A 26,616-nucleotide genomic window follows, 5' to 3' on the forward strand; every position below is an offset into this window, starting at 1 on the left:
GGCTTGTGCATTCCAACAGGTGCGGTTCACTCAACCGTGACGATTATATGGTTATTTAACGTGGCATTGTAAACATCTAATAATAGTAAACAATTATTAACTAACTTACTTCATAAATGTTATATCTATACAATGATTTGCTACATTATATCAGTTAAACATGTCACTTGTTAGACTCACAGATAGCAAATATATACACGAGATATTATTAGCAAATGTGTAACAACGCACCACAATCTGTAGTTTGTGCTGGTATACTGTTCTGCACGTTGAGTCTACCATTCACGCATGGCTATCTGCCTGTCGCTACACAGTTATAGCTATTAATAGACCCGTGAGTGGATAACTAAATTCCGTATTTACAATGCATGAAATAATAAAAACTGTAAAATGGTTAAATAATATATATGTGACCGAAAAATATGCCCCCGCTAAAAGAATAAACGTTGGGGTGCATACAACAATTTTTATTTTGCAAGAAGGTCACGATATATTTACTGGAAAATCTCTAGAAAAATCTAAGGAAATAGTCTGCATCATACTCAAAAAAAAATCTGCGCCTATCTTTATCCCTAATGGCCTGGATACGGGATCTGTGATGTTGCAGTTGCAGGACCCATCGCATTAGTTGAGCATTAGTTCCTTTCGACTTATTCAAGTAGAGCAAGGGTTGGTGATCCGTCTCAAATACGAATTGTCCTCCAAAGAGGTATTTCTCAAACTTGGCGATTCCCTGTATGACTGCTAGACACTCTTTCTCTATGACAGAATATGACATTACTCCTCCTTTGAGCTTCCGGCTCGCATAATCGACTGGGTGTGGAATGCTATGCTCTTCCTGAAGAAGGATCACTCCGATTCCGTAATCGGACGCTTCTGTTCGCAGTATGAAGGGAGCGTCTAAATCAGGAAGCTTCAGAATCGGATCTTGGGACAGTAGTTTCTTAAGAGTATTGAAGACTATGTCCTGCGCATTTGTCCAGATTACTCTGTTCGGCTGTCCTTTGCGTGAAAGGTTAGTCAGAGGTGCCGCAACGTGAAACGTGAAATCCAATCAAGGGACGTAAAGAAACGAAGGCATGGGTACAGGGTTGGTGCATGACAGGGCAAAATGACCACAATGGGGTTGTGCACATTTTGACGTTAAAGGTCTAAAAAAAATGTGGATTTTTCTAGCTATGTATCTTATATATGTGTTCATGTCATCTGAGATTTTATGAAACTCGTCTCGAATTCTGCTCGCAAAAAATAAAAGCTAATTAGACATTTTTATAAATGTTTTTGTGTAGATTTATCTTGAAAGTTTTAGATGAGATGACGAGGCTTTGCTCGTGTCGATAGTAACCATGTATTCAATTTATCCTGCAACCATTATGCCATTCAAAACAGAAACAAATTGCCAGTTATGTACTTGTCTTCGTTTGAAGAGAGATGATCTTTGATGAAGGAAAAGATTCTTTCACTAAACCAAGTAAGAGTATACTCCTTCCTACTATCGTGGGAAAAGTATAAGTATATGTGTACTATCCCTGAAACAATATGAAAATACAATAATTACCAATCAAAGAATTACTCTACAATAGATACCTTGTTGCACATATGCCTTAATTTTATCTAAGATTAAGTATAGTGAGGTATACATTCCGATGTGATACATAAATTTGTTTTGTCTAATCGCCTGCGGCACGGCATACATGGTAGGTAAAATTTTATGAAATAGACGTACTATTATCAGGAATTAGTTACTTAAATCAGAAAAACATGCAGATGAATAAAACGTGTGATGTGTATAGTAAATATTAACATTCCTTTCCGTTTTGATAAAAAAATGACAGTTAGGTAAAAATTTTCCATATTTTAACTAGTTTTGGTTAGTACACTGTATTTCAGAAAAATAGCTCCGTTATTCTTTTACATACAAAATTAAAAAGACACATAAATGCAACTATGTATGAATGAAAGCATAATACCTTTAATACATAAATTGAATTTAATGTTAATATAGAAAATGAAAATAAAACAAATATTTTGGGCAAAATTAGCCTCTGTATAATATTACAGAAGGATGCGTTCATGTCTTAAAGACCAAATTGTTTTCCTTTATAGTTTACGTATTTGATGTGTTATTGAATTGCAATGTAAAATTTTAATCTCTATCAACATCCAGTGACACGTATTGTTTTAGGGTTACGCACTGGAAAATGCAGCAGCGGAAGGTCATATGGACATCACAGGTCTGTTATTAAGCAACGGAGCAGACCCCAATAAGGTATGTGTACCATAACCATCAGTTACAAACACATCTCTAGCCATTGTTAATTATTCGTGCCCCGAAAGCAAAATATAGGTTAACACCAGTAGGGTGACATCCAAAGAAATGTTACGGAAGATATGAAGTGATATACGGAGTAGAGATTTTACTCTTAAAAATAATGTTAACGTGGAAATGTACGCGTAGGGAAGATCGCGTAATCCCGATATTTTCTCTATGCATAATATTTTGCACATGTATAAACTTTGTTTGTAAAAGTCTGAACGTCTATATATCGCGAAAATAAGGTAGGCATACCATCCCAGCAGGCACATGGACGTCACATAGACGTCAGAGGGACGACAGAATCCAACGTTGGATTTTGGTCAGATACAAGTTGGATGTGAAAGTTTGTAGACGTCAGAATCTGACCTTGTATAGACGTTGTAATCTGACTTCAGGTTTTGACGTGATATGGACGTTATATGTTGACGTGTTAATTAGACATCCATAGCTAGTTTGTCCTTTTCAATTGTCAGTGATAAAAATGAATGCAAAACTGCAGCAATTCATGATATATACTTTTTTTAATTAAATTAAACTCAACAGTACTGATATTGTTAACATTAAATTAAGACACTTGGCACATTTGCATTCATTTTTAACACTGACTTGAATAAATCATTTCATCTTCAGGTACTAAGTGATATAAAAATAACACAAATTGCAATTTAACTGTATATTTTACAAATTTAATTTCTTAAACAAAAATGCATGGTATATATCTTTTACTTTAAAAACTTTAGATATAATAGCATGATTCACTTTTAATTCTAATACTTACTGAATCATTATCTTTCCAATATACATCCTTGATTCAGAACGATTTTTAACTTATGAAAGACAAAAAAAATCTTGATTTATTAGTTGACATGAACCTTTGAGTTAAATATTTAAGTTTTGTCCTCAATTGAATGTATTTTTCATTTTTTCCAGTTACTTGAAAGTATTAAACTTCATTTTAAACAGGCAATGTCATCTTCTTACCACTTAATATTAATGAAACAATATATAATTATGAAATATCATTTTGACAATTGTCGTTCAAGGCCTATGAAGATGTACATATAAGCAAGAAACAAAACGCATATATATAGGTAATATCCTTAAATGAAAAGACACAACACTGTTCATCTAGTTCGGTGTTCACATGTTCCCTCGTCTGTCAGAAATTAGTATTACTTTGAACGAAGTAAAATGTGAGTATATTGACTTCAGCCTCCGTGCATTCCATTGTTTACATATCTGAAATCAGGCAAGAAAATGCTCTTTAAGTGAGTGAAAAACCATTATTACAATCATTAAAACTTTTTTATTGATGTAAATAGTTATATATGTATGCATTATTTACAGTACGAAACACGCAAACATGCTTATGCCCAACTAAAAACACAAGTGTTTACTTCATCTTCGCCGAGTATCCGATTACATAATATGATCTCTTTACGTACGCTTGACTATCGTTATATTGGCGAATGTGTGCATGTACATGTAAACAAAATATCTGAGAACTTACCTTGGTAGTCTGTCCTTTATCATCGTGTCACAAGAAGGAAAACGAGAGGAAGTTAATTGCCTGTTAATGCTGTTGCCGAGCTGTGCAAAAGCGCGCGCACATAGACAATGGAATTAACTGACCGCTCGAGTGATCGGTAATACGATTTGTTTATATAAGTGTATTAATAGCAATTGTTTAAATTTCGTAACGGTATATGCATTCACCAAGCAGCTATAAACAATAATGTTTACGAATACAAAAAACAAAAACGAACAATAAATAAATAATATATTAAAAATGTAGAACTAGTCCTAACCTATTTATCTATGAATTATAAACACACTTATACAGTTATAAAGTATGATTGAAGACGCGAATTATTTTTGATTTCTACCAACACTCCCGACACGTTTTGTTTTAGGGTGATGCATTGGGATATGCAGCAATGAAAGGCCACGTGGACATCGTTAAACTGTTGTTAAGTAACGGAGCAGACGCCAATAATGTAAGCATATTACAAATCATCAGCTGCAATCACATATCTAGCAATTATTAATGTGCTTTAGCCTGACAGGAAAATATATGTTTTTGCAACTAGTAATACACCTGAAGGAGTGTCAAGGCTGAAATGAGGAAGTAAATTTCAAAGTAGATATATTTATTGTTACAACACAGTAGAGTAGTTTGTTAATTTTGTGTGTAGGTACTGATTTTTCAAATATTGTGGAATTACAAATAAATAAATACCTGTACATAGATTTATTACTTTACAGTATAAATCTATATTATATAATAGCCAGTACATTTACGTGTTTCCATATGTTGTCGGGTATTTGGTTTTTTTTTTTTTTTTTTAAATTGCCATACATACCGTCAACAGTTGTTGGCATATTTTGTACTGGAACAAACCCACTAATTCACTCTTGTGACAATTGTGCTACAGATTGTAACTAGAAATTGACGGGGTTTTTACCAAGACAGAATTTCGGTGAAGGATATTATTATAACAAACTTGGTAGCTTTTCTTCTCAACACACTACAGGTCCAATTTAATGTCCCTAAGTCTTTACGAACTTGACTAGAAGAAGTTTAAAGATTTAAGGATTTTTGACCAATGTGACCTTTATGAAGGTCAAGGTCATTCATAGAAACAAACGTGTTAGCCATTTATGTCAGCATGCTATATATATATATATATATATAAGTATCTAGGCATTCCATCACTTCACAAGTAATCGTTTGAAGAATAAAGGTGTTTCGACCGCTGTGAAATAAATATAGTTCGATGTGAAAGTGAAAGTGCTCGACACTTCTCGGAACATTCCAGGTCACTACTCGGCAATATCCGCCATCACGCAATAAGCAATGGAAAAACCCTTATATGAAGTACTGGTTCGGTCTAGCAAGTTGCCATGTTTTGTCTGTGTTTACGTCGTATGCTAATTCTAGTCATGCAGATGTTCTCATTAATAGACACAATTGTAATCAAAGTTGCAGAGAAGCTTTTAAGTAGAGTAATTCTGAATCCATTATGAGATTCGCAAGATCAACGATGATTTCAATACGACTTGGATTGTAGAGGCTGTTCTAGTTATTAATTTACTGAAATCATGGTTGCCGTGGTAACCTGGTCACTATTTACAGGTTTTGTAGCAAAAACTCATTGACATTTGGATCAATTTTGTTCCGACTGTATCATTTAAGTGTCCCTCAACCATTCCTTTGAATAACTGCTAGTTCTGAAATGTAATCATTTTTCTCTTCTGCATTAGGAATGGAGCATTTGGTTCATAGTTGGTCTGCAGCATCCTTTGCTAAAGACATAAGGAAATCAATTTTGTTTAAACCATGGATATAGGCCCAAAGGGCGGGTAGGGCGGGGTTCATCAAATCGAGATAATTTGTTCTCCTTGTCAGATTCTGTTATAATATTTTGATTTAAACACCTCAATATCTTCTTTATATAACAAATTGACTGACAGTAAAACTTATTGACTAACTTAAGTCAGATATATTGTTTTCGTGCATTTCATCTAGGTAATTGACAAGAATCATGGGTACCGGCCATTATCAGAGAATAGATTTCACAACACATGTCAAACAAATTAACAATTTTTTCATATATACAATGTAAATACAAAAATAAATGTTTGAAAATACACATTCCGTCCTGACAACCCATACACACAAACGACCTCACACACATTTAATCCTTATACAAAAGATAACCTGTATATACCCTACATATATTATATACATATGTAGCCCTATATAAGCCATCTTCAAGTTCACAGCGCCAATACTCCTGTTATCTTCAAATGATTTCTTGTGAAGTTCAAGAAAACCTAAAAACCTAAGCAGAAGTATTGACGGTGCTTAGTGGAACGGGCAGCAATATACTCCCCGGTACTTCATGGTGCTTTTAAAGTTTTTCAACGTTTTGCTGCGTTTTGTCCAGCTTTGTCACGGTTTCCACGGCAAGTCAATGTGTATGGTATCCGTTTCGTCGCGTTCTATCAAGGCACATCCACAGTTGCTATCCTGACGCGCTACAGCGTGTTACGTCATACTACGGTATTATGTTATTCTGGGCAATATACAAAGTAAGTAGTAAGTGAAAGAATAATACGTAGTGCCATATATCGTTATATCTTTCTGAAAGTGGCATCTGTTGTAGGCCAAACCGTAGCGTGCCTTTAACCTCCGGGAGCAACAGTTTCCTCATATCTACCCACGTAATCCATAAAAAAACTTGGCAAAAGCTAGCTCAACTTGAACGCAAATGAACGAATGACCAAACTTCCACGGCACACGACGTTTCAGGCAAATGGGATAGCCGTGCCCGCCGGGAACATACTATATTGCTATATTACAACACTTGTGGGTTTATATTGTTTCATTTCGTTTCTAATTATATAGCATGTTTCAAATATCAGTTTCGATTTTGTGTTTTATTTGATTTTTTTTTTTTTTTTTTTTTTTTTTTTTTTTGGGGGGGGGGGGTTATAAAACTCTTTTGTCTGATCGTCTGCAGCACGACATGCTTGGAAGGATATTTTTTATGAAATAGACGTACTATTAAGTAGTCAAATGTAATTAACCAGGAATTAGTTACTTAAATCAGAAAAACACGCAAATGAATAAAACGTGTGTTGTGTACAGTGCATATTAACACTCCTTTCTGTTTTGATATACAAATGACAGTTAAGTAAAACATTTTCATATCATAACTGATTTTGTGTAGTAGTATTTCAGAATGTTCTTCGGAACCCTTCTCGACTTTACCCACAAGCACAACATTACATAATTTGCATAATGTAGTCACGATATGTAAAAGTCGAGAAGCGTTCCGAGAGAAAAATGAACATGGCGGCGACGGTTAAAGTAAGTGAGCTACACGATGTTTAAATGGAGTTTCTACAAAGTACGGGTCATGACACCTCCAAAGGAGATTGTGGATGAACACAGTTATGGGTACTGTTTACCACCACAAGCGTAGATTTTGGCTTAGTTTTTGAGGTACCCATTAGAGCCGAGACAACATTTCGACCGGACAGGGAAATGTCTACCTAGCATATTTGTCGTAAATTTCCCGATTCATCAAGCCATAACTTCGTCAATACTTGGCCAATTTTGTTCATCAAGAACTCAATGGAAAGATATATTATTTCTCTTTAAGGTAAGATATCCGTCATTGTTGTAAAGAACCCATTTATTAAAATAATCACGGTTTTAAAAAAATAGGTCCGTTTTTTCTCGACCGCCGAGTTCATACCCTTGATACTATAATATATATATGTATACTATTGGTTAAAATTTATCGTGCCAGATCCCTGTGGATAAGTTAATCTCTTTTAATCTCCAACAACAACCAGTGACATGTATTGTTTTAGGGTAACGCGCTGTGTTTATGTAGCAGAGACAGGTCATATGGACATCACAAAACTGTTATTAATCTACGGAGCAGACCCCAATAAGGTATGTATACAAACCATCAGATGCAATTACATTTCCAACCATTATTAATTTCTCATTGCTTAAATGGCTTAAAAGACAGTTTGAATATAATGGAAATCTTAAATTATATATAAGTAAATTTAAGCCAACTATTTCGGGATTCCATCAATTGACTGGTCGTTACATCAATCGTTTAATGTTAAAAATACCGATTGGGCCTCTTGTTGAACACAATAACTTGAGTATTACAGTTTAAAGTTATGTCATATGTCATATTCATGTGACCATTAAGACCCATGGGCCTCTTGTTAAGTGTAAAGGAAGTAACTGAGAAATAACTGGTAACTAAATTAGTTACAGTACAGGCGACATGGACATTTCCAATCCATTCGCCCACCGACGATGTAAACATAACGTGGACAGGACTTCATCCCAAACTTGACAGTTGCCCTCCCGTTGTTAGGAAAAAATATAGAATATTTCACCTCCTGTTAGGTGTGACAGGATAATCTCAACTGAAAGGGTAAAATTCTTAAGTTGTCAAACACGAAACTTTGCCAAGTGTTTGCCAGCTTAAGAATTTACGAAAAAAAATTAACTTGAAAAACACGCGATAAACAATGAAGTGACGTCCAGTAACAAGGATATGTAGTCATGGTTTGAGGACGGCGAGGTAAAATGGCTGTCACTGTTGGGGTTTAACACATGCTGACGTTAAAAGTCTTCAAAATATTGTGGTTTTTTTCTAGCAATATAACTTAAATCTGTGTTCATGTCAACTCAGAATTGATAATACTAGTCTTAAAGTTGTTAGTTTTGCTCGCCAGTTTTTAAGCTGTGGACTTATTTTAAAAAAGAAACTAGTGATAAACAAACACATTTGGCAAAACATATTAATAAATAGCTTCAAACAAAATTTTGAAGTGTCGCTTCAAAAAACAAAGACGACATCGAAAAAAGAAACGAGTTTGCATCTTTTTCAAGAGGTTAATATTCTGCATTGTCAAAAATGATAGTCTATCACCCGTTGCTAGAGGTTGCTACGAACGTGCCAATAGTCTTCTATTGTTCTAATGCTAACTGTAGTGTGAAATATCTCTCAATTGATTATCGAATCGCATTATAGACCCAATAAAGACCCAACAATACACTTGTCTTAATATTTGCAGCTGGATAATGAGTTCTTCGAGAATCCTAAACGATCAAAAAGAGTACTCACAAAAGAACAAGGTGAATTGCATTTGCATTTAATTAATAACCTAAGATACATAAATTGGACAGTGTGTTACTGATCAAAATTTGTAAATTCTCTGAGCTAGAGCTAGAAAGTTAATGTAAAATTAAATGTTTCGAATATATAACTTGGTATTAAATACATCGTTATAACATATGTATTTGTTTTATACATATTCTGTCCCGCAATTTCTTTTTAATTGCGTATTTTACCATGTTCTAATGTATCTATGGCACTCATAATCGATCGACATATTTAGGACGAATAAAAAAGCAGCAGATGGAATATACTGAAGGAATAAAGGAGGCTGTCGAGAAACCCTGCAATATTACGATTACTGTCGTGGGCCATAAAGGAGTCGGAAAATCGTGTTTGGTAAAACAACTGCAACAAGAAAGTATCCCGAAAGGTGGACCTGGCTCTACAGACACGGCTGACTTTTACGTAAATTTCATTGCCTACAACCCGAACACATGTGTAAGACAAAAGCTTGACGAGAATGGAGAGATGGAAGCTAGTCTTCATCGACTGCAACAGGTCATCCATCGATACCGAAAAGGGGAGAAATTTATTGAAAGAGAGCCAGAACCAGTTCAACCTTCTATGGACACAGCAATCAGTCATCGACCAGGCGAGATGGCTGAAAAAAGCGAATCTGCTTTACCTCATCACAATAAATATAGAGCAGAAACAAGTTCTAGAGGCAACAACATTGATGTGGGGAAATCTGAACCAAATTTACATTTATCTTACCAGAATACTCGCACATCGCAATCTATGGTCACATCTGCATCGGCTATCGCGTCATCGTCGGAAACAAGAAGTAACATTTATTTTTTATTTCTGTTGGAAAAATAATTGATTGCTATTAATGTTTTTAAGAGGGTCCAAAGAGATAAAAATGCCAAAGATAGTAGTATTCATTATTATTTCATCATACATATTGCAAGCTTATCTCAAAATCATCATGTTTCTTAATACAACAAAACAAAAAATCTTTTTTCGAAATAATGTAATATGGCCCATATAATCATGGTGCATTATTTTTTAATTTGTTTTTGTATGATAGATATCAAGCAGATATTAGGAGAGGGTTTCCTCAGATTTCGAAAGCGAACAACAGGTCAGTATCTATTGTTTATAATTGTATTCCAATATTTAAACAAACGCATACATTGATCTCGTGCATATTATAACAACATAGTACGGTGGATATGTATTGGGGCGATCGGAGTGATATTTGGCAAATATATGTATAAGAAACATTTCGTTATGGATTTCACTTAGCTTTTCTTGTGTTTCTTTGTACCTGAAAATGGCCAAGAGGCCGAAAATTTGTGAGAGACATTTATACTCTTTGAAGTTGATATATAAATTCTCCCGCTGGAGGACTAGTATTTTTGAAATTTCGTTATGGTTTTGATTTATTTGTATCTGATTAGGAATTTATATTTTGAAGTAAAATACGCATGGCGTTGTGTTTCATTGTTGATGAGGCGATAAAATAATTTGACATGATTTTTGTGACGTAATAATTACCGGAAGGGCGACCAATCGACGGTAAACCGTATTTGTACACTCGTATTTATATATGTATAAGTAATACGTTGGACCAGCTATATAAAAAGTAGCATAACATCGTAATAAGACTAACGATAATATTATATTTTATCACATAATCCGACTGATATCCAGTGATTTTGCCAGTGTAATATTTTTGCGTATGTCACTAGTGTAATATGACCTGGGGCGAATTTCATTGGCTAGAAATTCATTGTGACGTCGGACAGAAACAATATAATGACGGCAAGAAAAATGACGTGACGTCAGGTTTACGAGGATGGCGGGACAAAATGGCGGTCTCTGTTGGATTTTCGGAATACATTATGACGTGAAATATTCTTTGTTATGTAGGTATTTGTAGTTATGTGATAAAAAGTATCTTAAATTTGTGTTCATTTCATATGAAATTTTATGACGCTCGTCTCGAAGTTTTAATTTTTGCTCGTCAAGGCTCACAAAAATAAAAACCTCTTAGACTCTTTCATAAAATTTCATATGAAATGACTACTCATGAAAGATCCTATATATATTTTATAGATTATTTGCCAGAGATCTTTGTTCATATATATGGATTTAAGTCTTCTATGTGAATAAACTTACTTTTGGCCTTGAACATTTCGGTTATGTTTTGTACCAATCACGGATGACTTATTGACAAGTTTGAATGCCACATAAAACTATCATCACCAACCGTAGTGTGTAGATAATCACATTAATGCTGGACACATGTTGGTCAGGTTCTACATAAGCCGGGCACATTTGTTAGAGGTCTCATGCAGTCAGAGTTGAACCCCTCAAACGTCTTGCACATACTTGCCTTATTTTCAATAAAACATTAGTATAACTTATCCCACATTATCGATTATGTTTAACTCAAGGAAATCTCAAAGCATATAACATGAATTGGAAGTAAAGTATACCAAAAATGGCTGTATTCGTGCTGACTGCAATATGACATTGTATTTCGTATTTTTAGTACTATGAGCTATTTTTGTACGACAGGAATTGGCAAGGCAATGAGAAACAGTATACAAAAATTACGAAGAAAAAAAGGTCAGTATCATATGTTCGTTGTATAATTGAAATAAATTACGTTAATACCGTATTTAGACGTACACTAAAATATCGAAATGATCTTAACATCAATATTGAATAAATAAGTTAGAATTGTCTGCCTTATTGTATATTTGTTATAGGTGTGAAAGTTTCTCAAGAACAAGGTGAAGTTATAAATGATGTCATGGGCAGAGAAACCCTAGAAGGCGACGACGACGACGTAAAGGGCTTCATAACAATATACGACTTCGGCGGTGAGGAAGTCTTCTACAACACTCACCATTGCTTCATATCAAGCAATATGGTGTTTGTTGTAGTGTTTGACGTAGGGATGTGCCTAGACCCAGAACGATCAGCAGCGGGCTATGGTAAGTATCACATTAACGACTTCCTAAAACCGCAATTATAGGGCTTCGCTACATACTACAACCGCCAGGCTTACGTCATATATTAATTGGGCGATAATACACTGTCTTGTCTATGTTTTAATAAGTCTAGTCTCAGATTGACCTGCCAACATATTTCACTCAGGTTGATATATCCTTTTCTGACCCATCGTACAGAGATAATATATTTCCAGTAAGGGCAAGATATATGTGTCTTACCCAGGGCAGCAAGGATGCACGCGTAGAACATACTCCGATGATAGTCCGGAAGTTTTGAAACGTCATGTGTAAGCTACATTAACATGATTGTGTAATCCATTTGGACATTCAATATCACCTGTTACCTCGTGCTTAAGGCGCAATTTGACCTAATGACACAATCTGACGTCAGCTTGTCACCACATATTTCTATTTATATGTATTTTGTATATTCGGGTATTTGGATTCTTTCTAATGATTCATTTAGAAATTTCAAGGACAGAAAAACATTTCTATCATATCACGCTATGTTATATAGAGTTTACCCATGTAAGATAGCTATGTAAGATAGCGCGCGGATTAATTTGTGTAAGTATGGAGACAACTGTTGATATACCTTCTAGGTCTACATGTTATACAGGGGCACGTAAATGCTGTTAACATAATATTTTGATCATGCATCAGTACGGTGAATCGTATCCTATTAGGATATGACGTACTTGTATATCGACTAGAGGTGTATTATACCTAGTGAATATTTTGCGTGCCATGTGCCTGTTGTGAACGTGATACACGTACGGTTAGACCAAAAATGACCAACATGCCCCGTACTGTACCCTCCAATTTTCTATTAACTTACTGACAACAAAACACGCAATCACTGAATAAGAATAATTATAGAACTCTTAATGATAGACACATTTATTATTCAAACATGCTGTCGAACATAAAAACCACAGAGTTAGCGTACGGTAGCCTACAATCTGAGCGAGAACAGTCCTCCGCTTCACTTCAAAACAAGAATCCCGTTTAAATACGTACAATCCTGTATCACAACAAAGGTCGGACACTCATATCAAAATCTTGTTCGCTGGATCCCATATGAACAACATGAAATAAATGTTAATATAACCAAGCAAGCTCCAGAACCAAAACATCGTCTGATCATGGTGATCAAGAGCGACTCGTAGTAGCCTTGACCGCCAATATATGAATGGAATTCCGACGAAAGTCGTGACGTCACGTATGACGCAGTACTTTGACTGAAGTGACAAAACAGTAAAATCTACCGCTACATATCTTCAAAATGTCAACATAGAATTGAAATACATGTAAAACATAAAATCAATATTCTCTCTTTGATTGTTTTTTCGTTTTGGATATTGGCGCTAAATATTTCGCGGATGTGCGCATACGTGTACGATGTGATCGGATGCAAGAAAAAAGTCGGTCAGGTCATGAATAATTTTTCAGAGAATTAAACATTCACCTACATAAGATACAACAAAATAATCTTATCTTGTCCGCAAACATTCAGTTTGCCAAAAACGGGTATGCTCTTTAAGAATATCTTATTGTTTTAACATAAATTTATGTAATAATAAAAAATCTGAAAAATGAAGTAAAACTAAGGACCTGAAGGTATTTTAACGGAAATTTGGTAATAATAAGACACTTTCATTATGTATACATGGAGGATAGGGGATATTCCACCCTCGGGTCACAAAAAGCCTCGGGTTTTACCACATTTTATGAACCCCTCGGGTGGAATATCCCTATCCTCCATGTATACATATAAAAGAGTGTTATAATCTTACCGTACCTAGACAGTAGGACAACAGGACATCACCTTCTTAGAAATATACATTTTTCTTTAAGGTAGGGGAAGATCATATTAATCCACATGACCCATGCACTATTTGAGCATTAAGCAGGGTGTGCTTTGGATAGTAAATCATATAAAAAAAACGTGGAAAGTTGCATTACTCGTATCACACGATTTCTTACCGTGACTATTAATTGACATACTCTGTATCCAACAAACATACGTTTGTGAAGATCCAGTATTGCCGGGAAACAATCGTGATACCAATTATTTGGCCCAGGCCCATATTAAACAATCTTAAAAAGTGAGGAAAAAAGGTTTACACAGTCAAATAAATAGAAATACTTAGTTTGTGAACTAACATAATTTTAAGCAAACCATCGTATTCTCAAAAGTATCGGGTTATATTACCTACGTGTATATTTTAAGTCCCAAATATATCGTCTGTTTACACTATGATGTAATAGATTCCTTTCGTTCACGTATGGTAGTGTGTAACTTCTATGAATTACTGTTGACAGAAATAACCAGTTGGTGGTTAAAAAATATTGCCACCTATGCGATCGATGATGCTGCAAATGACGTCAGAACACCACCTGTGATCCTGGTCGGCTCACACCTCGACCAGGTGACATCCAACGTAAGTGATCAGTTTATCAATGAATGGTCGTCTGATATCTAAAAATATTAAATCTTACTTTAGAGCTAAATTCCATATAGTGTATGCAGCATTAAGGTATAACCCATTTGATATATGTATATTATGATTCGCATATTAAGTACATTGTAATAATGTTTGAAACCAGCAATACTTTACAATACATTCATTTACACCACAGAAAGAGGAACAAGAAGCTATCTTTTTAAAGGTTTTAGAAACTCTCCACCAAGATCCAATTTTGCAAGATATCATGGACAAGCATGTCCAAGCAGTGTTCGCCATTGCCAACTTAAATGATTCCATGAGGAACAAAGAACTGTATGAGTCCATTTGGCAAAAAGTTCTGGCGATCGCCCACCTTCAGTCACAGTGGGAAAAGCCAGTGCCAGCCAAATGGACTGCACTACAGCACGAACTCTTACGTCGTAAGCACAAGGGTGTCATCGTCTTGTCATATGATGAGTTACTTGACATAAACTTTAAGCTGCCAGTTCCATTGGAAGAAAGGGAAATCAAGGCTTTGCTCAAGTAAGCTTGTTTTATCATCTGATTGTTTATATCTTTATTGTCATATTTACTATTTATATATTTGATTGGCTTTAGTTCGACCTCCCAAATTCAAACAATTTGCGTTTCGGAATTGAGCAGATATGGATCATACAATGTTTTATCCCATTATGAATTAGAACATTAACTTGTCCTTTACAGAGACCTGCGTCTCAGTGGATCCTTTCAATGTTTTGACCTCCATGGAAATAAGCCTTTCGTCATCCTTCAAGCACAATGGACCATTGATGCGTTCAAGTTGGTTATCACCGATCCAAAGTTCACAAGCAACCTACCTACCATGTTGAGACTTCAATGGAACGAATATGAAAAAACCGGCGTTATTCAAGTGGAGTTCTTAAAGCAACTTTGGGCAAAGAAAGGTTCTCTGAAAATATGGAGTCGCTTTTCATAGTGATGGAAACCCTTAACCTTCTTGCAAAGCCAATTTCAGATGATCTTGATGCTGTTGCTGATTACTACATAGTACCATGCATGCTCAAGAAGGCGAATCCCGGAGTCATACGTCCATTACTTGATGAACCCGATACTGTCACCACAGCTACTCTCTGCCTGAAATTCGACAACCCATTCATCCACAAGCCGTGTGGGACAAGATGATCGCATCATGCGTTCATAGATTCCAACGACTCTATGAGCCAGGATATGATGGCATAAAGCTCATACAACGTGGTTTTATTTGTCTGGCAGTAAATGCACTGTGGAATATGGTCATCCACTGCAAGGATAATGCAATGAAGGTTACAATGTTTACCAAGGCCACTCACGCTTCAACATTGGGAGCTGGAACAAGTTTATTCTGCATTCTCCAAAACCTTTTGCATAGAATCCTTGAACAAAATCAGCAAAGCCACCTGAAGTATCAGTTGTTTCTACACAACAACTACCGTTTGACATCAGATGAAAAGATGGTGAAAATAGAGGATCTTGAAAAGTTCTCGCCCCTGCAATGTAATGGACCGAAAGATCAGGACTGGGTAAACAAAGACGATATGTACGTCTGGTTTAAAGACCATGGAAGAGAGGTGAGTAATAGCAATGCATTGTGAATTCGTTGCACAGAACTTGTACCAAGTTATATTTTATATTTTATTCACAATAACGTGTTCTGACATTATGATATTGCTTTTACAGGAAATCCGGACTACAGCATTACCTGCTGGTGAGCATTTTTCTTTAGTTGCATTGCCAATGTTTCCTCAAAGTTGGTATCAATATGTGTGCCCTTTCATAGAACTTGGAGCAGAATAAAAATTATTAACATTCACATAATTACTAATTTAACCGTTCATAGTTCTGAGAAAAGGGGGTGCTGCTAAACGTTGCATGAGTAACTATAATGTAGTACACTTTAAATACAACAGATCTCTGTCCTCCTGACATTCCCCCTTCATATTTCATGTTCGAATAGTCCGAATAGCTCCAACAGCTATTCGTCGAATATCCTTGATTTTCCTAAGAGAAATATATCCCCATTTCCTTCAAATGCATAGAACAGGTTTTGGCCATTTAACTTTGTTTTTTCTACAATATTTGTATTTGGACTATATCCAAGGCTATTATTACCACGATTAGAAAACCTTTATAAGAAACTAAAATGGCTTAAAACAAATTGTTCAAATGCTATTGACATGTTTTTAATATTTTGATATTATAGTTTTTGGCTGTCGATGGCCAACCTCTGATGACTCGAATATCCCGTATTCACCGAACTATTAACAGGGTTTGTTATAGTTCGTGTTAAAGAAGTTTCACTGGCACAGTAGTTAGGATCATCAAGTTATTGAGTTATTCTTAAACGATTAATTTGTTGCTAACAAACTTTGAAATAAAAAAAATTATCAGGAGCACAGGATTATGTTAATCAGATTTAGATACATATCATTATGTGTAATTTTTATTGAAGATTAAAATTAATTCCAGAGATATCTGGTAATTTACCAGACAGAAAATTGACGGTCAAAGAAATCGGAAGAGTTTCCAGATATATTGGTAGTGCTTATCAGACATTCCTGGTCGGACTTGGCTGTCCCAGTGAGTTGCTTGAGCAGGAGATGGAGGAACACAGACATCTCGCTTTCAGATCTAGGATAACGAAGATTTTCCTGAAACTCATGAATATGAAAGCGTGTATAACATTCACGACAATGGCCGAGGCAATGACGCAAAACGGGATGGACCGAGAGAAGCTTAACGATATCATTGACTCTAACAGAGAAAGCGGGTACATAGGTAAGAATGTTAGCCGAAAATGTTAATGTCTGCTTCCTGAGTGTCCCATTCGATCAAATTACTATTACAAAGACATGCATACCATCCAGACTGTTTCATATATTTCTATCTATTTGTCCGTACATGATATTTTAATGCCAAAATTATAATATTATCTTGAATGAACATAACGTCTTGTGTTCTTCACATAATTATACTCTGTCTCGCTTAGCTGTGAATCGGTTTTCAATACAGATTTCAATGTGAGTGTTCAAATTATGAACGCTACTTTTATATTCTGTAGTATCGAAACATGAAATTATGTATGGGGATATGTAACTCCTCTGCCATATATCTGATTCATAAATATAAAATTTAATTTGCGATTAGCTTTTGAGCAATGCGATTTTTCTCTAAATGTGGTAATATCTTTTTAGACGAAAGGTTACCTGATAAATGGTTGCAAGAAACTCTCTCTAAAAAGGATGTCCCGATTATTGAACAATACATTGGCGTAAAAGCATACTTCAACCTGTTCCTGGAGCTCGGATTACAGCCAAAATGGATCGACGAATTTGACCTCGAGTATAGAAACAAGTCCATCAGCGATATGATAACAGCCATGCTTGAAGCTTTCATTTCTGAGACGAAACCCCGTCCTACCAGGAACACAATTTTACTTGCGATGCAGGAATGTATCATGGACACAGAATCCTTAATCAATGCATTTGTAAAGGTAATTTTTAGATTTACTTAGATTGCTTTTTTTTTTTTTTTTTTACTTAGATTGCTTTAATCATATCAAAATTGTCTTAATCTAATGATAGGAACTTTTATTGAAAATGTTTGCTTTTTATCAAGTATTTCTCCATCACGATCGATTATTGTTACATCTGTTGCCGTTGTTGTTGTCAAATTGGATATAGTTCTGCAGCTCTATCATATGCTTTGAGATAACTCATTTTTTTGAAAACTTTTCTGTTTGTAGAATTAACTTCGTGCGGTTTCTGCTATGTGTATGGGAGACAACAGTCCTTTCATCAGAGCAAAGCCAGCTTAATTCTTTATGGAACGACGATTTGTATATATTGTTCTCCGGTTCTATATCCGTTTAAGGAAAAAGTGAGTCGACATTAGTAAGATTTATAAGCGAACAATACTCAAACAACGAACAAGTAATTTGCCAAATTGATGGAAGAAAAAGATGATAGCTATTATAGCCTTTAAGATATATCTGATGTAAATATATGCCGAGTGAAATCGGAATGATTTAACCCGGCGTTGATTGTTATAGTATTGTCCTTAGTACACGTGCCTGCATTGTCAGTCTCAGGGGCAGACTCCGACCGTAATATATTCTCAATTTTGTTATCCAGACATTCTATTATTCTAATTTGATATCAAGACATGTGTTCCATATCTAATGAGTTGTACATTATTATCGTATGCGTTTTAAATGCATTTCTATATCCATTAGAATTATAATGTTGCGTTCAGTATTAGAAAGCAAAGCACTATAGGTTAATACAACTGATACATTGCATATTATAAAGTGATAGTTTATGTTATTCCAAGACCTTTTCTGGTTGAAGGTTGACACCTTATATTCAAATGTTCAGTAGGTCACCCTCTTCGATACAAATGATGGTTCCAAGCTTATTACCATATTTGCTGAAAAAATAAAACTACTACAGTAAAAACTGGTGGGGGTGAGATTATACTTCAACTTTTAAAGGAAGTAGCTTAATTTTGTTTCTTCAATATATGTCACATCTCTAATTTATTCACTGAATATTTTTGTCGGCCTATAATTGAATTATATGGGAAAGGCTCAGACAGAGTCAGGGTCAAATGTCATACCAAATGCTTTTTATGAAATATTCACTCTAAATCAATGTTATTGATATGCGCGACTTGACCATCTATTCATAGTTTTAATTTTCCATAGCGTTCATTTTCTATATACGTTTCCACTTATTTAATTTTCTGAGAGCGGGGGCTTAAGGGATCGATTTGGCTATTTTTTTATATAAACTACTTCTTTTCTAAACCTAAGTGTAGGAAAACACGCGTATTGCAATAATAGCATCCCTATGAAATGGGTATACACAATTGTACAAATGCTTGATCTGAGGACCCGGAGGCTAGAGGGTTTGGGCTAAAAGAGACAATTAGTCTGTTTCTATATACATGACCTCATCCCTGAAACTAAGCATTGGATAGTACTCAAATTGCATTTTGAATCCCCACCCCATAAGCAAACTACCCGTCTAACGTTTGTTGCGCGGAGTGATATGGAATATAGCGATGTTTTGATTTCGGTTTATTTCTAAAAGACATACTTTATCATTCTGAAGTATGTTCAACTTCATAAGATCACGCGTCTTATTTCACGTGCCTTCAGGTTTCCATAAAATGACCTAAATTTATTTTTTCTTTAAAAAAATTATCTAACAAGTCTCATAAAGCATTCCACTATATAGTGATAGCGTACTAAAAGGGCTTAAATAAAACGAAAATGAGTTAAATAATGGTATAATGCCATATCTGATCAGATGACCTTTGTCATCGAACATTTTGGTATATCGTATGAAGTGTTATCAAGAAAAGCTTACGGAACCTCAAAAGTCCTACATAAGCCGCCACACACTTTTTAGTTGTTTTTAGTGAAATTGATATATACACAGCGTCAAAAATTTAGCACCACCCTATGTTTTAAACGCAGACAAATTTCAATGTTACGAATAAACAAACAACAGGTTTTCTATACATTATCGTTTGATTTTACGATAGAATGGCACATAACTTTTCTCAGTGAATTGGTTTAGGTTCAAACATTATTAAAGATGCTCCACCGCTGACAAATGGTATTTTTTCGCTATCAAAAACAGGAGCAGACGATTTAGTATTTTACTTCAGTTGCAAAAGTTACTTACTTTACACCATTACAGCCATTGAAAAGTTTGAGCTTCTAATTTTACTTTAAGTTAAAAATATAAAAAACAATTTATTGCATCCCGAAAAAATTTCGTGTCACTATATCCTATATGAATGAAGTACTAATTGCGCATGCACCAATGGCGAAATTAATTATTTTATATTATTTTTTGTGTTAATTAGACATATATATACACGATTAAACACCAATTATTGTTCAAATGATGAATATCATTTATGCTCTGTCGGCGGTGGAGCATCTTTAACTGTCAGGACATCCAGCAGAAAAAAAACACTCGACAAAACTGCAAAATAAGATGGTATGGCTATGATCATTACAACAAAAAATGAAACATTAATTTCATTCAAATAAATGACAAAAGTAACAGACACCATCACTTAAATATTTATATATCTATAAACAGCTGTTGTGTCGATATCTGGTAACAGTAAGTGTTTCTGTTCTCATACTACGTATCAGAAGACATATCCAAATCATCGGGATTCTTCCTCATTCCTCATGGAGTACCGCCTTTAAATCTTGAAAGTTTTGAACTGAGTGATCACTTGCTCTGCTATGGAGTCCTAAACGATCCTTGAAATGTATGGTGTTTAACGTTTGACGCGGTGTATATATGTTGATGTCACCAAAGTATCGTGTGAATTATTACTATGAAGGAGCATTTGTCGCATGTCATGCGTCGTGCGTTGGTTATTATCTTTCGCAACAGAGTGCTATGAAATTTACATGGTATGGCTACTTACAAAATCCTAATCAACCATTTGTTAATTTGAAGCGAATTTGTTTTCTCAAGATGACTGCCAGGACAGTTACCTTACAGATGTGTTTTATAATTATTATCATTTATTTTATATCTTCAAGACTGATCAGTGCAAGTATACTCTACAAGAGAGTCAATCTACTATAATATAACACTACATTTGCAAAATTAGGTCATAATGACCTACTTAAAATTTCCTGGGACAATTCAAATTAACATCACAAATGCAGTTTTAACTTGAATTTTGCAACCCTATTTGTAGAAAATGTATTGTTGGGTACTATCCGAATGTCTACGTGAAGGTGAGGTGATATGTAGGACTACAATAGTAGATTCGGGCAATTTGGTCGTGTTTTCGTGTGAGTGATTACTCCATTTTGTTGTGCGTAGTACCCATGGTCGGTAAGTTCGAAACTAACGTTTGGCAATAAAAGACAGCTGACTTGGGTAATTTGGCTTGATAGAAGATCTAAATTTTATCATTTCATTAAATATACATACTTGTTATTAGGATTAAAAAAGGAAATTATCCGGTGGATGGTTTTTTTTTCATGTGTCATACAATTCCGGGCCTTTATGTATATATTTGTTTTAATATTTTATCGCCATCGTTTAAAGGAATTGTTTATTATGTTTTAGTATTGACTTCCACATTATCCGTATTTCTTAGAAGATGAGCTATATACGCAGATTGCTGGTTATCCTATTACATCGGCTTTACTTATAGGCTGATATGTAAAATTGGTTTATTGTGATAGCAACAATGTAATCACAAAATCAATTTTTAATGAGACGGATCTAGAGATTGCTTTGTATATAAGTAAGAATAGATATGCAGTTGATGTAAACATGCTGACGATATAAATATAAGGTATTATAGACATTATTTACATGGAAATATGGTTTATATAGCTAAATAATGAAAGGTATCTGTATAGGGTTTTCATGTTACAAGAACAACTTAAGGTTCCTATCAAAAGTGAATTTATTTTATTTGTATCCATTCGATATTACATGTACTATGTATATTATTGCTGTTATCGTGATTGGCTAGAATATCATTAATGGTATAATCTAGTACCTTACACTAAATGTTTTGGTTTCTTGACAAAAATAATGTGCATAAATACAACGGCAGAAATGTGTTAAATGTTTTGTTGAAATTGTATTTTCAGTTTTCCAAGGGAGAGCTCTTGAAATGTTTTAATATATAAATACTACCTGCATTAGAGGGTGACAGTGCCTAGTGTCACCCCGAGGATATCACTGTCACCCGAGGCGAAGCCGAGGGTGACAGTGATATTCCGAGGGGTGACACTTTATTTAATTATACCAAAATTCTAGAAACAAAAGTAGTTTTCAAGTATTTACAATCTATTGAAACATTTTAACTGATTTTAGCAAAAGTCGAACAGTCACGTTGGCAGTATATCAGCTTCTACTCAGTAGCGCTAACTAGCACTGCATTATAAAAAAAGAATACTCACAATAAGCATTTAGTGAAAATTCTTGTTGTCTTGTCTCCTGCGTTTGTTTAAATCTTAACGTTTTTGTAAATCTCAATGAATTTTGGTTTCGTCCCGTCGTCTGTTTACAACATTAGCAACGTCACGAAGACGCTTGAAATCGCATGTCTTCCGTTCACCTAATCACCGACGGGTTCATAAAAACCGACATATAGCGCTGTGACGGTAAGCGAAAAGACGTGGACGGAAAGCTCCGTCCTTAATATGATTTTTTTATTGATAAACAGACTAATTTGGCAAAACTGTTACTAAATAGCTCCAGATAAATTTTGAAGCGTCGCTTCAAAACACAAAGATGGCGTCGAAAAAAAGAAACGAGTGCGCATCTTTTTCGGGCGGTTAATATTTTGCATTGTCAAAAATACACTATCACCCGTTGCTAGGGGGTTGCTGCGAACGTGTCTATTGTTTCCTATTGTTCTAATGTTACCTGCCGTGTGATAGTGTAAAATACCAAATATCTCTCGACCAATCAGAATGCAGGATTCTTACTTGAGGTATAATAATTATATTATTATCACTGTATAACTTTATTCTAACAGAGACTGAATATCGCCTTGTGTGCTTTTTATTCGATATCAAAAATGCTGTATTAATAACTTATGGCAGAGTTTAACAATCTCCGCACACATTTTCATTGTACATGTAATTATCGTTTTTTTCCATTTTAAGAGTTTTTTGTATGATGCATTCTTACTAGTTAAAAGTGTTTTCACGAGAAAGTCTGTTTTGTAGCAATCTGCTTTGATATTTTAATGAGTTTAATAGTAAAAGGTACTTAATGGAAAGTGTTATTGTAATGTTATATAATTTGTTTAATACTGTCATTGAGGTGACAGACAACGGTACTATTGTGTATGGTTATAGGTTACACTGCTTTTAAATGATAAAGTTGGGTGAGGCTAGATCTTTACTGAAATTGACTGGATTCGGGACTACATGAAATGATATGTCTTTGTATTTTATACTGAAATTATGTGATGGCTAAGTATAATGAATGTGTGATGGCTTAAAGATGATCCATCGCTGACAGAGCATAAACGATACTCATTATTTGAACAATAAGTGATGTTTAATCGTGTATATTATACAGTCTAATTTACAAAAAATAATATAAAACACTTTATTTTGCTTTTGGTGTATGCGTAATCAGTACTCCATTCCATATAGGACATAGTGCCACGGTTTTTTTCTGGAAATAATCAATTGCAATTAGTTCTTACTTTTTCTTAAATTTTTATCTTGAAGTACAATGAAAAGCTCAACCTTTTTCAATGGTAATAATGGTGTAAAGTACGTAACTTTTGTAACTGAAAATAAATACTTATTCGTCTGAACCTGTTATTGTTAAAGAAAATAACATCATTTGTCAGCGGTGAAGCATATTTAACCGAAGGGCATAGAACAGTAATATTTGTTTGAAACATGCATGAGTAATTATATTAGTGTTGATTATGTTAGAATGGAATTAACATCAAAATCTATTATTTTAATGTCGGACAGTGAATCCTCGATAATCAGTCCAAACTGTCTGGATTGTAAGTTTTTCTGGAGTGACGAAATTAGCTTTGTTAGTTAATCATTAAATATGTTCCCCGACTTCCATCCGCAGTGTGAGGTTTCCGGACAATCGGTGTCCGGATTATCGAGTGTCCCATGTACTGTATCGATAGAACTATGGTGCTGCGACTATGTAGTTGTGTCATCGTGTGGGAGCGGGCTATGATTATGTTAGTTTCCTTGTAATTATAATACACTGTAGATTTGTAAGTGTGTGGTTATGGATTACAATTTTGTAAGACTGTAATTATCCGAGGGTTTGAAAGGGTGTAATTATCCGTGGCAGCGATAATGTAAGGGTGTAATTGTATGAGGCAACGATAATGTTAAGGGTGTAATTCTGTGAGTCAGAGATAATGTAAGGTTGTAATTGTATAAGGCAACAATAATGTAAGGGTGTAATTCTGTGAGTCAGAGATAATGTAAGGGTGTAATTGTATGAGGCAACGATAATGTAACGGTGTAATTGTATAAGGCAACAATAATGTAAAGGTGTAATTGTATAAGGTAACGATAATGTAAAGGTGTAATTGTATGAGGCAGTGATAAAGTAAAGGTGTAATTGTATGAGGCAACGATAATGTAAGGATGTAATTGTATGAGGCAACGATAATGTAAAGGTGTAATTGTATGAGGCAACGATAATGTAAAGATGTAATTGTGTGAGGCAGCGATAATGTAAAGGTGTAATTGTATGAGGCAACGATAATGTAACGATGTAATTGTGTGGGCAGCGATAATGTAAAGGTGTAATTGTATGAGGCAACGATAATGTAAAGGTGTAATTGTGTGAGGCAACGATAATGTAAAGGTGTAATTGTATGAGGCAACGATAATGTAAAGATGTAATTGTGTGAGGCAGCGATAATGTAAAGGTGTAATCGTGTGAGGCAGCGATAATGTAAAGGTGTAATTGTATGAGGCAACGATAATGTAAAGGTGTAATTGTATGAGGCAACGATAATGTAAAGGTGTAATTGTATGAGGCAACGATAATGTAAAGGTGTAATTGTATGAGGCAACGATAATGTAAAGGTGTAATTGTATGAGGCAACGATAATGTAAAGGTGTAATTGTATGAGGCAGCGATAATGTAAGGTGTAATTGTATGAGACAGCGATAATTTAAAGGTGTAATTGTGTGAATCAGAGATAATGTAAGGTGTAATTGTATGAGGCAACGATAATGTAACGGTGTAATTGTATAGGCAACAATAATGTAAAGGTGTGTAATTGTATGAGGCAACAATAATGTAACGATGTAATTGTATGAGGCAACGATAATGTAACGGTGTAATTGTATGAGGCAACGATAATGTAACGGTGTAATTGTATGAGACAGCGATAATGTAAGGGCGTAATTGTATAATTGTAAAGGTGTAATTCTGTGAGTCAGAGATAATGTAAAGATGTAACTGTTTGAGGCAGCGATAATGTAAGGGTGTTATTCTGTGAGTCAGAGATAATGTAAAGGTGTAATTGTGTGAGGCAGAGAGACTTTAAATGTGTAATTGTGTGAGGAAGCGATAATGTAAGGGTGTAATTCTGTGAGTCAGAGATAATGTAAAGATGTAATTATGTGAGTCAGAGATAATGTAAGGGTGTAATTGTATGAGGCAGCGATATGTTAAGTTTAAGTATCAGAGATAATGTAAGGGTGTAATTGTATGAGGCAGCGATAATGTTAAGGTTTAATTGTGTGAATCAGAGATAATGTAAGGGTGTAATTCTGTGAGGAAGTGATAATGTAAGGGTGTAATTGTATGAGGCAGCGACAATGTTAAGGTTTAATTGTATGAGGCAGCGATAATGTTAAGGTTTAATTGTGTGAAGCAGCGATACTACATGCGGGTAGTTGTGTGAGGGAGCGATATGTTATAAGGGTGTAACTGTGCGAGGCAGCGATACAGTAGGAGTGTAATTTTGTGAAGCAATACTTCATACTTCATAACCCAAAATATATTGATAGTAATGCTTAAATATGTTGTCTGATTTAAATTGGAGTAAAATATATACTTGAATGGTATGTTGTTTCTTTTTTTGCTTTTTATCTTAACCAAGAACAGTGTTTCTATAGATAATTACCATCAAAAGGGCATGAAGTTGAGCATAGATCTCTGGAACATAAATTTGAATTTGGGTGTACTTATTAAACATCGGAAGTCAACTGCATTCCACTTGTAAGTAATGACTTAACTTGCACTTAGATCGCACACGGATGACAGTCGTACTGTTAGCCTTAGTTAGTTTTAGATTCAGAGAGACAGTAAAGAGTCTCATATCCTGATCTAATGTCATATATTAAGTAATACAAAAATAAGTTAGTCAGGCATTGATGGGCTCCGGTGTATTTGCGCTTAATTTTATTTTTTTTGTAATTTGCCTTGATCGTTTAAGTGATACGGCTAAGTTTCTAGGCTTTGAATCTTCGTTGGAGTTGTCCTGACACGAGTACCAAGATATCGTTACTTCAGTCGCAGGCCCACAATCTGTGTGATGTTTTTGATAGAGTGATGCTCAGTATTTGATCATAGTTCTTCGCCACCAGTACAACTTTTGCGTTT

At 34.9% G+C, this 26,616-nt stretch overlaps 2 protein-coding genes across 2 annotated transcripts in view; both read left to right on the forward strand.

Annotated features, from left to right (window-relative positions):
* The window catches only part of LOC138306655 (ankyrin-1-like), a 50,665-nt gene extending 47,208 nt beyond the window's left edge, over positions 1-3,457 (forward strand). Inside the window, exon 12 of the mRNA XM_069247096.1 lies at positions 2,186-3,457. Coding sequence (XP_069103197.1) covers positions 2,186-2,284 — 99 coding nt within the window. The 3' untranslated portion in view covers positions 2,285-3,457. The remainder of the gene's footprint in view (positions 1-2,185) is intronic.
* Positions 3,458-5,698: 2,241 nt separating this feature from the next.
* LOC138306654 (uncharacterized) lies at positions 5,699-26,078 on the forward strand. Its single transcript, XM_069247095.1, is given in 17 exon segments — positions 5,699-7,787; positions 8,936-8,996; positions 9,260-9,823; positions 10,070-10,123; positions 11,566-11,616; positions 11,760-11,987; positions 14,331-14,449; positions 14,649-14,998; positions 15,179-15,387; positions 15,390-15,608; positions 15,611-16,062; positions 16,172-16,199; positions 16,961-17,269; positions 17,686-17,984; positions 18,237-25,120; positions 25,430-25,668; positions 25,725-26,078. Coding segments are annotated over 15 exon segments (3,048 nt in total). The 5' UTR covers positions 5,699-7,688; the 3' UTR covers positions 18,243-25,120; positions 25,430-25,668; positions 25,725-26,078.
* The last annotated feature ends 538 nt before the right edge of the window (positions 26,079-26,616 follow it).

The sequence above is a fragment of the Argopecten irradians genome, chromosome 13 (genome assembly GCF_041381155.1).
Source record: "Argopecten irradians isolate NY chromosome 13, Ai_NY, whole genome shotgun sequence".
In the NCBI taxonomy this organism is placed as follows: Eukaryota; Metazoa; Mollusca; class Bivalvia; order Pectinida; family Pectinidae; genus Argopecten; species Argopecten irradians.